The sequence below is a fragment of the Andrographis paniculata genome, unplaced genomic scaffold (genome assembly GCF_009805555.1).
Source record: "Andrographis paniculata isolate CXL003 unplaced genomic scaffold, ASM980555v1 Contig34END, whole genome shotgun sequence".
NCBI lineage: Eukaryota > Viridiplantae > Streptophyta > Magnoliopsida > Lamiales > Acanthaceae > Andrographis > Andrographis paniculata.
This window is the reverse complement of record NW_026137567.1, coordinates 3886130-3899058: the sequence shown is the minus strand read 5'-3', so window position 1 is coordinate 3899058 and position 12929 is coordinate 3886130. Positions and strand designations below refer to the sequence as shown.

Sequence of the window (12929 nt, the reverse complement as noted above, 5' to 3'; positions counted from 1 at the left end):
AAAGTAAAATTACTATATTTTGATAAAAATATTATTTCTTATGAAATGATTTAAATACTTTCTTCCTCTATAAAGAATATAAATATTTTTGTAAATTACAAAAAAAAAAATAATAATAATGAACATAATTTTAGTGAATGAAAAAATAGTACTCCAGTTTGATATTTTGTGTGTTTTTTTACACAAAAAAAATATATCAGGTTTTTACTATTTGAACTCAGCTAAAAAAAATTGTTTCCTTATAAAAATATGTCATCATATATTATTTTAATACCAAATTCAAACCAAAATTTTTAAAATATTATGAAAAAAAACAAACTTTTTGTAACATACAAATAATAATATTTTATTACAAGTTGTATAAATAAAATATTAATTTGAATTTGAAATTATAATCAAATACATCTTTGGTATTGGATCAAAAACATAATTTTTTATCTTAAAAATATTTATTAAAATCAGGGGTTGTTTTGTTTCAATTTCAAATATAAACAAAACAATCCCTGATTTTAAGGTTGACAATAAAAATTTTATACTCTCTTCGTCCCACATGATTTGATCATATTTTGGAAATATAATTATGCACTTTAATAGCATTTTAAATTTTAAATTTTATAATTTTCTTAATTTTAATTAAACTATTTACTTATCTTAATTTTAATCTATATTTATTTTTACTAAATAATAATTATTTTTATAAATACATTTTTTAATTACTTACTAATTATACTTTACCTAAATTTATGTGTCTACAGTTATAGATGGACGGAAGATAGATTCTGAAGTTTTCGATTTATCTGAAACAAAAGAAAATAGAACAAAGAAGACACTTAGGGTAGGTTTGTTTGAGGGTTTGAATTTTGAGTTGGGATTTGAATAGTAAAAATTTTGAATTTGAATAGTTGTATGATGTGATATAAATAGGTGATGATGTGATGTTTTGAATGTAAAATTGATTTTTAGTATAATATAAAAAATGAAAAATAAGTGTTTGATTTGATGTTTTTGGAGGGAAAATTTTGGATGAATAGTGGAATTTAATCCAAATCCATCAAACGAACACACCCTTAAAGAAAATTAAAACAGAGCCGGCAGAACAACTCAAAAATAAAGAAATAAGTATTATAAAATATTATTTTAATTTAAATTTAAAACTTTATCTTTTAATATTTTATTTATTTATTTTCAAAACTCGAGAACCCTCCGCCAAAAAGCGAGCCAAAAATTTTTTACACATCTTTCAAGTAACAAAACGTGTTCCCTCCGTGTCTTGTCTCACCGACCAATGAATGATAGATATTATTATTATTATTATTATTATTTCTTCTTCAATTTGTTGGAGTGGCCGTAAATGTAAATTTTAAAACTTCTGTTTGTATCGTCGCACCTGTGCTCTGTGCATCGATCCGAAGAGCTTAATCTGTCCATCAATGGCGTCCCAAAACCCTAACCCTAATCGTGTGCCCATGTACCCGCAAGTCATCGACCCCACCGCCCCTCCCATCTACTCCTCCAATTCCTCCTCCTCCCTCTACCCTACAATCGACATGACAGACCTCGCACAAAACCTTTTCCCCAATTCCGACGAAGGAAAGTCGCCTGGATCGCAACCCGCCAAAGCCTCCGCCCCTCCGCAGTGCGTCGACGAGACGCTCATTACAATTCCCGGCGTCATCCTCCACCTGATCGACAAGCAATACTCCGTCGAGCTCGCCACCGGTGATCTCCGTATCGTGCGCCTCCGCCAGGGCGATAACACCCTCGCCGCGTTGGCTTCAGTCGCCGACGACGTACAATGGCCGTTGACCGCCGACATCGCCTCCGTTAAGCTCGATTCTTTCCACTACTTCTTCTCCTTCAAGGCGCCCGACGATCCAGACTCCGGCGAAGACGCCAAAAAGGGGAAGAAGAATCACGATAAAGATAAAGTGGAAAACGAAATGTTGAGCTACGGTTTAACGATAGCTTCCAAGGGTCAGGAACGCCTGCTCATCGAATTGGACACTATCCTGGAAACATTCAGTAATTTCTCCGTGCAAAAGGTGGAGGAGAAGGCGGCTGTGGCCATGGCAGGAGCGGCGGCTCGTGAGATCACGCCAGGGGAATTAAAAGCAGACACAAAGAAGAAAGCTGAGGTGGAAGGGCAATGTGCAGCTTACTGGACAACATTGGCTCCAAATGTAGAAGATTACAGTGGGACAGCTGCAAAGCTCATTGCAACAGGCTCCGGGAAGCTGGTTAAGGGCATCTTATGGTGTGGAGATGTCACCATGGATCGATTAAATCGTGGAGATGAAGTTCTGAGGAGCAGGATGGCTCCTGGTGAAGTCAAAGAAATCGATCCTGCTACATTGAGGAGGATCAGAAGGTCTGTAGTATCCTTGATCAGAATTCACCTTTTTGATTGCCTGTTCTTGATTGGGAATAATTTTTTGTCCCATTGTAGGAGTTTTGGAATACACGTTCATGGTGTTGCTAGATTTGGAGTTTTGTAGATTGCTTTAATGTCTACAATGTGGTTATGTGTTAAAACTATTGTGGTTGATTATCGGTTTGTTTGCCGCAGGGTTAAGCGAGTGACGAGTATGACAGAAAAAGTAGCTTTAGGGGTGCTCTCAGGAGTTGTGAAGGTCTCGGGATTCTTTACTGGTTCGATTGCGAATTCGTCAGTTGGAAAGAAGTTTTTCAGTCTCTTGCCTGGGGAAATTGTGCTTGCTTCTCTCGATGGATTCAGTATGTTAAATTATAGCATTTCTATAATAGCTCAAATAATTGCTTTATTCGTAGTTAAAGTTGCTGGTTAGGATTTGATCTTTTTGGTTATTTGCTAGTCGATACTCTGCTAGTAGAAAATGGAGATTAACTCGTTATCAAAGGCTCCGAACTCAATCCTGGTGAAATCATGAAAAAGGGTTCTGTAACATATTGAAGACTATCATAGTTAACTGTCGTAAATCTTGAAATACTTGGAGGTAGATTTGTTACCTAATCGATGGGTTTTTGTTAATTATTCTGCATTGGGAAACACATAGACAATGTGCCATATTGGACATTCATAGAATTTCATCTATATATGTTGAATTTGGTTTGAATGATTGTGCATTGTTCTCGGCCCCTAGAAAAAATAAAAGAAACTTGTATACTAAAGTTTTCTGATCCAGTTTTCCCTGTAAATGCATCTAATCACAGGCAAAGTTTGCGATGCTGTTGAAGTATCCGGGAAGAATGTGATGTCAACATCTTCCACCGTGACTACTGGACTTGTATCTCACAAGTAAGTTAATTCTTTTCATTTGATGGTCTGAAAACTTGTTGAATTCGGATTCTGAAAATTTTCATTTCTTGATTTGAAGGTATGGCGAAGAGGCAGGCAAGGCAACGAGCGAGAGTTTGGATGCTGCAGGGCACGCCATAGGGACGGCATGGGCAGTATTTAAGCTCCGGAAGGCACTAAATCCTAAAAGTGTATTAAAGCCCACAACTCTTGCCAAGTCTGCGGCTAAATCAGCCGCTGCTGAAATGAAGGCAAAAGGCTCCAAGTAAATTATTCAATCCGAAGGTACGATAATCCATGTGTTTGTTGTGTGTGTGTATATATAAATATGTTTACTTGTCTTCACGGCATCATTCATTCGTTTCTTGTCAATTATGCTATGCTATGTTAGTTGCAAAGGCTATTGAACACAGTTGATGACATTGCAATCAAAATTTTTGCTACCTGCTTTTGTGTAAGCTTTCATTGAAAATGTCTTTGTGCTACAGAGCTGATTTTCATCTGGTGTTTTATTTAGTTGAATGTTTTGAATTGAGATATGAGAGATGAATGTATTGTTTTGATATAGTCCACATCGGAAAATTAGAAGAAGTACTTAAGTCTCACGTATAATTCCACTAATATGAGGTTTTTCGGAGAAAGTTCAAAAACAAATTCATGCGATCTCGGGCCAAAATGAAGAATGTCGTACTAGTGTTCGAGTTGACTCAATCCTAACATATACCATTTCTTTGGAAATTTAGAAGGCCACATTACCAAGTTTATTCATGTGTTGATTGTGGATTGTGGTTATGCCGTTTATCAAACTCATTTATTATTATTATTTTTATGGCGTGGAAATCCGTAACTTTTACTTTTCGAGTACCGTAAATTCTTGACCGAATTTAATAACTTGCAATTTATGTTTGTGAGACATGTTACATAAGACGAATCATATGCGAGGGTTGAGGGTTTTAACCAATGACCTTGTGATTACGAGTTCAATGTTCAATATATTGTTGGAAAAATAGGACAATAGGTAATATGATGTTTGTTGATGTAGTTATGTTGTTGTTCTGTGCTTCTGAATTTTGTAAAAAAATTGCATTGCAATGACATGTAAAAGTTTTTATTTATGGTGTGTATCCTATTGATTGATTGATGGGCATGAATATTCAATTTTTTTATTTTTTTTATATGAAGTAGAAATCCGCAGCCATTACCTGAAAGTGCGCACTGGGTAAATCTTCAGCAGAACTTAATATTCTGCAAATTAGGAATTCAATCAATATTGTTTGTTGTTGTTACGGCTTTGTTTACTCGTAAGATTTTAGCATTGATTTTACTGTTGGCTGATATTAGAGTGGAGTAATTGCTCTATTCTTATTGCTTACGTTACCAAATTTTTGTACTTTGGTCTTATATATACACGAATGTTTACTGATGTATAGAGTCTTGGTTTTAATGAAATATATATATATATAAATTTTTATTTGAATTTGATATTAAATTAATAGAGATCTAAATAGTAAAGTAAAAGTTTGAAATTTGGAGATTAAGATTTTTTTTTAAAAAAAAAGTTACATTAAAATATTTAATTCAATATAAAAACAAACAAAAATACAAATTAAGCAAGCTTCATCGATTTGTAAATTTATTATTATATTATTTTTAAAAATATTTTTAATTTATTTTTGAAAATAAAATAATGTATTTCTATCTTTTTTTTTATTATTAAAAACATAAAAATATCAACAAAAAATAAACACCATAAATGATGCCTATATATAATGAAAATATATAACTATAATTAAGAAAGCAGTATATATTGTTGTGTATTTTTTATTTTATTTATATATTTTTGAAAATTATGATTAAATAATTAGTATCCTACTCCTTTTTATTACTCCCTTCGTCCCGGATACCATGTCTACGTTGCCGTTTCTGTCCGTCCTCCCACGTACCATGTCACTTTCATTTTTTTGGAAAATGATTACACATTTAAATCTCATTTTAAATTTTTAATTTTTTTTTTAATTTTAAGTAAACTAATTAGTTATTTTAATCTTAATTTATAATTATTTATATTATAGGATAATTATTTTTACTAATACATTCTTAATTATCTACTAATTACACCCCTCATTAATTACATCTCTCGTAGAATACAGTGTCTACGGTATCAGACGTTATATATATACTAGTACTAATATTTTAACATCAACTCCCTTGTAGTTTATACTTTATAGAATGGCAATGTTAGGTCAAGTTTTGTTTGGTAAAGCATATATATTATGTATGTGTTTACAATATATTATTATCTGTTCGTGTGGTAAAGCATATATATTATGTATGTGTTTACAATATATTATTATCTGTTCGTGTTGGCTTTACTATTAGTTGGAATTTAGTGGAGTCACATTAATTAATTAATTAACATTGCACCTTTTCTATTTATTGCTTTATCTTATATAAAAAATAAAAAATAAAAAAATAAAAAATCTATTGTATGTGTACATTCATATGATTCTTTTGTGTACGGATGCTTGTCTATGTACCCTATTTATTATTGAGCATCATTTATCTCTTATTTGAATAAAACAACTTTTTAATATTATAAATTTAAAACTTTTGTCTATTGTCACTTCCTTAACTTTATTATGGTTGGCATGACAATGACACACATGTATGTAATGCTCCTTCCCTCACCCGCCTCTAAAAGTCGTTGTAATTAATATTAAAAATATTCTTATATTTGTATATATATATTTTTTTTTGTATAAATATTTTTTTATTAGTATTATAAAACACTGATAGAAGTATTTTTATAATTTTTTCTTAATATACTATATTTTAATATAATAATTAATATTCAAATATCAAGGAGAGCTTGGTTTATTTAATAATCAAGCATATTGATAGAGGAGTTTGGTTGATATATGTTGAAATTATTTTATAAAATGCTATATAAAATCTTTCAACTATGTGATATCCTATTTAAATTATGTTCTTATTATTATTATTATATATATATATATATTAGTAATAACGTCCAAAAGATCATTGAAGAAAAACATGTATCTTAAATTTAAATAGGATTGAAAACCAAGCAATCAATTCCACACCATTTAATTTATTTTATTTTATGTATCAATAGATAATTATATTGTAAATATCATAATATTTATTTTTTACTCTCATTCACAAGAGTATATATGTTTTTTATTTTTATTTTCATATATTATCAATAAAATACTACATATGTTCGGCTCTATGGATATCATTTACTTTTTTTATTTAATTTTTGAATATTAATTATTATATGAAAATATAATACAAATTAAAAAAAATTGCAAAAATGCTTTCACTATAAAAATATTTTTAATATTACTTACAATGACGCAAAAATAAATATAACCTTGGAAACGAATAGAGAGAATATAAAATACATATGACTTTAGACACAGACATCCTGAAGGAAATATTATTTTTTAATTCACTGAAAAAATAAAAATTCATTTGAAATGGAACTGAGAAAGTATATAATAGCATACAGAAATATTAACGATGTTACTGAGTTTAATTTGAATATATTTATAATGTATAGTCATATTTATAATATATATACTTTGGGTTTTGATCGGAATCCATATATATTTACTTTATTTTTGGTGATATGCAAATCACAATCTATATCTTAATAACTAATGACACAAAGGAGTATTATTCAAAAATGGATGATATAAAATAGGTATATATTAATATAATAAAAAATACTTTTGTAACACAAAATTTTTTTATTTTCTATTTTGAATTTGTCCACATAATTTATATATATTTGTTAGAAATATATATAATATATTTTTAATTTTATAATTTATAATTTTTTAAATTTTAATTTATAATTATTTTTATTATACCATACTCATTTTAATTATTTATTAAAATGATCAAGTACAATATATCCTCTCTCTCTCTCTCCCGGCAAAAACATCAGACTCAAACGAACAAATCCGACAGGCTAAAAAGATGTCACAAAGACACAAACTATTGGATGTCCAGAGTGATGACATAAACTAATATATCTCATGGATCTGCAAAATCTCCTATCTCCACTATCAAAACCACGTACAGCTACAGCTATACAGCAGCCATTGCCGAACCAGACCAGACCAGGTCACAAAGTGGACGTTCGTATTCCAATATGCCATTTTCATATATTCAAAAGTGCTTCCAATTCCAATATGCCATTCCAATTCCCAAATCCTCCCTCCAGATTTCCCCTCTTTTTCCCTCTACTCTTATAAAATTAAATGCCTCTTTGAGGTGGGAATGGGGTGGTTATGCTCCTTCTCCTGCTGCTGCTGCTGGATTTTTGGCCATTTGAGTTGTTGAGAAGGTGCTCTGCCAAATCCAATCATGTCTCCAGGCTGCACCAGAAGATCCTTCCAGAAGGATTCTGAAGATGAAGAGATTCAGTATGGGAATAGCCTCTGTCTTTCTTCATCCTATTACAGCGTCTTCGCAGTTCGCTTCGCCATTATGGTAAATCGGATTTCTGCTTTTAATGGTGTTTTTAAGTATTGTTTGGAGGAATTCACACTTGCTAGCTGCATGCCATGTGTTTGATAATATGCTTGAGCCGAACAAAGAAATTATGCCTGGACTGGATGATCCTGCAAATTTCATCTACTTTTAGCTATTATTTTGCGTACGAGCGCGTCTATACATACTCTGGAAGGAATTTGAATTGTTGATTCTTCTTGATGGGACGCACGAATTGTTGTTTTGTTCTGTTGTGCAGGTGATGCTTGCAATTTTGATCGGCTTGTTGACGCTACTGACATGGCACATCACGAGAGTCGACACGACACGATCATTGAACACATTGGCGTACGGTCTCCGCCACGAGCTTCTGCAGCGGCCATTGCTGCGTATGTGGAACATCCTCAACTCCACTGTCGAAGTTGCCACTGCTCAGGTCAAGATATCCGAGTCTGTAATCCGGCGCTACTTCAAGCCAACAGATCGAGCTCGCCAAATCGAGGTTAGGGTCAAACCATTGGAAATTCGTTTCTGCAATGCATCTGTTGCACTTTGGAGTCATACACCTGATAGATCGATTGATCGCTCTGCTAATTGATTCAATCAGTTTTATGAAGTCATGAAGGACGTGACATGGTCGATGTTTGTGAGCAGCAGAGCTCTGAGATCCATCACTCTGAATTACAGAAACGGTTTCGTCCAGGCGTTCCACAGAAACCAAAGGAACAACAATACCTACTTCATATACTCTGATCTAGCAAATTATTCGATAACAGGGATGAATGATGCCGATCTTCTAGCATCCGATCAAGGATGGAATGATCAAACTATTCGCAACAACATCTCTGCGATTTGGTACCGCGAGCCTGTGAATCCATTGACAGGCCAAAAGACTGGAAAAGCCATGGCAATTCCGCCGGACGAGCTGATAAACATAGCTGGCATTTCACAAGTCCCTGACGGCACAGCCTCCTGGCATATCGCCGTAAGCAACTATGCTGATTCACCGCTGCTTTCAGCTGCACTGCCAGTTTGGGATCCCTCTCACAAAAGCATAGTTGCTGTAGTTGGTGTTACCACGGCGTTCTACAGTGTCGGACGCTTGATGAAAGAGATAGTTGAATTCCACAGCGGACACATTTACATAACCTCTCAGCACGGATGGCTGCTTGCCACTTCAACAAATACTCCACTGTTAGTTAATTCGTCAACCGGGCACAAACTCATGATGGCTGTAGATTCGGAGAATGAGGTAATACGCTCGGGGGCTGAGTATTTGAAGAAAGTGTATCATGACAAGCTTCCTCCAAGTCAAGAAGTTCATATAGAGAACGCGAAGCTCGGCCACCAGCTATATTACATTGATTCTTTCTTCTTGAACTTGAAGAGGCTTCCCATGGTAAGAAGATCGGTTACACTGTTGAAATTTTAATTTGGAGTATGTTTTTGTCATGCGTCCATATGATGTAATTGATTACAGGTTGGTGTTATAATGATACCGAGGGAATACATAATGGGAAAGGTTGACGAAAGAGCTTTCAAGACACTGATGATATTGATATCAGCTTCAGTATGTATACTAGCAGTTGGGTGCATTTGCATCTTCATTTTGACAAATGGAGTGTCGAAAGAGATGAAGCTTAGGGCGGCTCTGATAAGCCATCTGGATGCACGAAGGAAGGCGGAGGCATCCAGCAATTGCAAAAGTCAGTTCTTGGCAAACATGAGGTGAGAGATGACAGATAATTTCATCTGGAATGGCTTTCCTGTTATGTTCAATGATGGGTTTTTCGATTTTTCTGTTACAGTCATGAACTTCGGACACCAATGGCTGCAGTGATTGGATTGCTGGATATCCTTGTGAGCGACGACTGTCTCACAAATGAACAGCACACAATGGTAGCACAAATTCGTAAATGTTCTAATGCTTTACTCCGGCTTCTCAACAACATCTTGGATCTAAGCAAGGTCAGATGAATGTCATAATTGTCCTGCCTAAACTGCGACAATCGTTTGAGTTTAATTCAATTTGAGTGATGTAAGTAAACTGGAAAACCATGAGCTTCGTCTTCAATGGAAATATATCCGAATTTTGTTTCAACTGTGCAGGTTGAGTCTGGAAAACTAATACTGGAGGAAACTGAGTTCAACTTAGGTCGAGAACTTGAAGGGCTTATTGATATGTTCTCAGTCCAGTGTATCAACCACAAAGTAGAAATTGTTCTTGATATTTCTGGTATAATCTCATTCGATCTTGATCTTTCAATGCTCGTTATATGAATTCATGTTGGCACCGACGCTCCCCATTTTAATGCAGATGACATGCCACAAACTATCCTCGGGGACTCTGGTAGGATTCTTCAGGTTTTCGCAAACCTTATTAGCAATTCAATCAAGTTCACGGGATGTAAGTCTCGGCAGCTTCCTCATTAATTTGTTTGTGTAGAGCATCTATTCTTCGAATCATTTTACTCAAAAAAATCATTCTTGAAATTAACCTTCTGCTGCTGATGTACAGCTGGATACATCATCGTGAGGGGATGGTGTGAGGCTGCAAATGGCGAAAACAGCATAATGAAGCCTTTGCTCCATGGAAATGGATCGAGTTTTGCAGATAAAATGAACCGGAAGCAGGAATCAAGCCATGGAAAGAATTCCCACAACAAGGACAACAGGGTGATTCTTTGGTTCGAAATTGATGACACTGGTTGTGGTAAGAAACGATGCTGATTCATTGTGTTTGTTATCGGGCTCTACACAATATTACATGACCTCTGTCGTTTATGATTTTCAGGAATTGATCCGAGTAAATGGGAATCTGTGTTCGAAAGCTTCGAGCAAGCTGATGCCTCCACAACTCGTCTGTAAGCAGATTATACATTTACAGTATGTAGTGATTGTTGTATTTGCAAAATGTCGCCCCTCCCGGAACTCCAAATGATCTTTTTATTTGCAGGCATGGTGGCACTGGTCTTGGCCTGTGCATTGTGCGAACCTTGGTGAGTTGAATCAAGTTGAGTGAATTTCAAATTTTACTATACATAAGCAAAGATCGATATTTTCAGTTGCATTGAATTTTGAATGGATTTTCGACAGGTCAACAGGATGAATGGCGAAATCAAAGTGAAGAAAAAGGATGGACACGGCACGCTGATTCAACTATATCTAATCATCAGGACACCAACCGAAGCCGTAGGACAACAGCACTGCTTAACACTGGGAGAGCATAAGCTGACAGTGAGTTTCACTCTATGCTCGAAAACATCTCTGCAGGCTTTAAGTATTTTGCTCTATCCACACATTTTTCTGTCTAATCAACATCGCGAATCTTGTAAAATTCGAAGAACTATTGATTATTTAAGCTGAATGCAGGTGCTGCTTGCGCTTGACGGCAGAATGACTGCATCGACCATGGAAAAATGGCTGCAAAACAACGGGGTATGCACCCACACCGTATCTGATTGGAATGAGCTAACCGTGCATTTACCAGAGCACTTCAAGGCCAAAACCGGTCCTCAAACGCTGACTGAATGTCGAGAATCAGATGTTGAATGCGGCATCACCTCAGTTTTCATCATGATCATTGAAATAAGCTTGCTAGACTTGCACTCCGAGATATGGCAGCAGCAGCTTGACTTTCTTGACGAATACAAAACTAGCGTTTATTTTGCATGGATCTTAACTCATGACGCCTCCAACGCTATCAAGACGGAGCTCCATCGAAGAGGGCATCTGTTAATGGTTAACGGGCCTTTATACAAGGGAAAGCTTATTCAGATATTCGAATCCGTAGTAAAGGACATAAGTTCCCGGCAGGTAAAGAATCCGACTGCTTCTTCGCAGCAGTGCCATGAATTTCTTGAAATCGACGAGCATCACTCTGGCTCCATCAGCTCGGATGATTCTGGAATATCAGTAGGAGCGTTGGTCGACAAAAATGGCGAACATTTCGCCAGGTCCTATTTCTCGCTGCTTACTGACTGCTCTATTGATACAAGCCATACGGTTCGAGAGGATAATGCTCCCAACAGGGCCGGTGACCTTATGCCCAAAAATGATACTGACGGCCAAAGCGTCGCATCCAAGCGACAAAGATCACTCGAGGGCCTGCGCATACTTCTTGCTGAAGACACTCCTGTTCTCCAGAGAGTTGCAATGATAATGCTGGAGAAAATTGGTGCGAAAGTTGTCGTCGTGGAAGACGGGCTCCAAGCAGTCCGTGCCTTCAAAGGCACGATCGGATCGTTTGAGCATGGAGGCGACGAATCTCTTCTCTACATGCAACGCGGAAGAAGGCCTGAAGAAACTCGCGCATTCGACTTGATTTTGATGGATTGCCAAGTAAGTCCGAATAGTGGTTTCGTTTCGTTTGTTATTGTCGATATCTGAATTTATGTATGTGGATGGAGTAACAGATGCCGAAGATGGATGGATACGAAGCGACGAAAGCTATAAGAAGAATGGAGTCGGGGACAGGGACGGGGATGGGGATGCACACCCCGATCGTGGCGCTGACTGCTCATGCAATGTCTTCGGACGAAGCGAAATGCCTGGAGGTCGGAATGGATGCTTACTTGACGAAGCCGATCGACTGCAAACTCATGGTATCGACGATCCTTTCCTTAGTTAAAACGACGTGATGGTGAAGGCAGCGAGCCGTGTTTCGAGTTCGACGGCATAGCCATGCCGTGGTTAGCTAAGCTTGTGGTCTGCTTCCTTCTTAGGTCACCATTTTGGCCTTCAGTTAGGTGCTCCCCTGCTGCTGCTTTCGTCCTCCCTGAAATAATGTTAATGCATGAAATCTTTTACTGAGGAATTTTAATGTACATAGCCCGGGGATGGCTGTGACGTAGATGTTGGATTGTGACTGTGTGACGTCATGATTCCCTATGGACTAACTTCCAGGGTGTTAAAGTTCGGCAGGAGTTTAGCCCGTAAGCATAAGAAAAAAAAAGAAAAGAAAAATTAGCTTCTGTCGGATTTATCCAGAACCGAACTCAATGAGTTGAGCAGGGGCACCAATAATTTGATGAGTGTAATATTATGGATTTAAATTCTTAAAAATTTAAATATTAAACGAATAGAATTAAAGAAAAAAAAGAAAGGAGATAAAATATGTACGTTTCAAGAC

At 35.9% G+C, this 12929-nt stretch overlaps 2 protein-coding genes across 2 annotated transcripts; both read left to right on the top strand.

The window, feature by feature from the left end:
• The first annotated feature begins 1328 nt into the window (after window positions 1-1328).
• LOC127248901 (protein EARLY-RESPONSIVE TO DEHYDRATION 7, chloroplastic-like) lies at window positions 1329-3717 on the top strand. Its single transcript, XM_051271456.1, has 4 exons — window positions 1329-2368; window positions 2567-2733; window positions 3190-3274; window positions 3354-3717. The coding sequence occupies exons 1-4, from the start codon at window positions 1431-1433 to the stop codon at window positions 3541-3543; spliced, it is 1380 nt and encodes a 459-aa protein (XP_051127413.1). The 5' UTR covers window positions 1329-1430; the 3' UTR covers window positions 3544-3717.
• A 3576-nt stretch (window positions 3718-7293) lies between these two features.
• On the top strand, window positions 7294-12789 carry LOC127248545 (histidine kinase 1-like). The gene is made up of 13 exons (XM_051270930.1): window positions 7294-7798; window positions 8058-8300; window positions 8406-9197; window positions 9279-9526; window positions 9607-9766; window positions 9908-10034; window positions 10116-10205; window positions 10317-10511; window positions 10593-10662; window positions 10755-10797; window positions 10895-11035; window positions 11171-12139; window positions 12214-12789. The coding sequence occupies exons 1-13, from the start codon at window positions 7673-7675 to the stop codon at window positions 12436-12438; spliced, it is 3429 nt and encodes a 1142-aa protein (XP_051126887.1). The 5' UTR covers window positions 7294-7672; the 3' UTR covers window positions 12439-12789.
• Window positions 12790-12929: the final 140 nt, after the last annotated feature.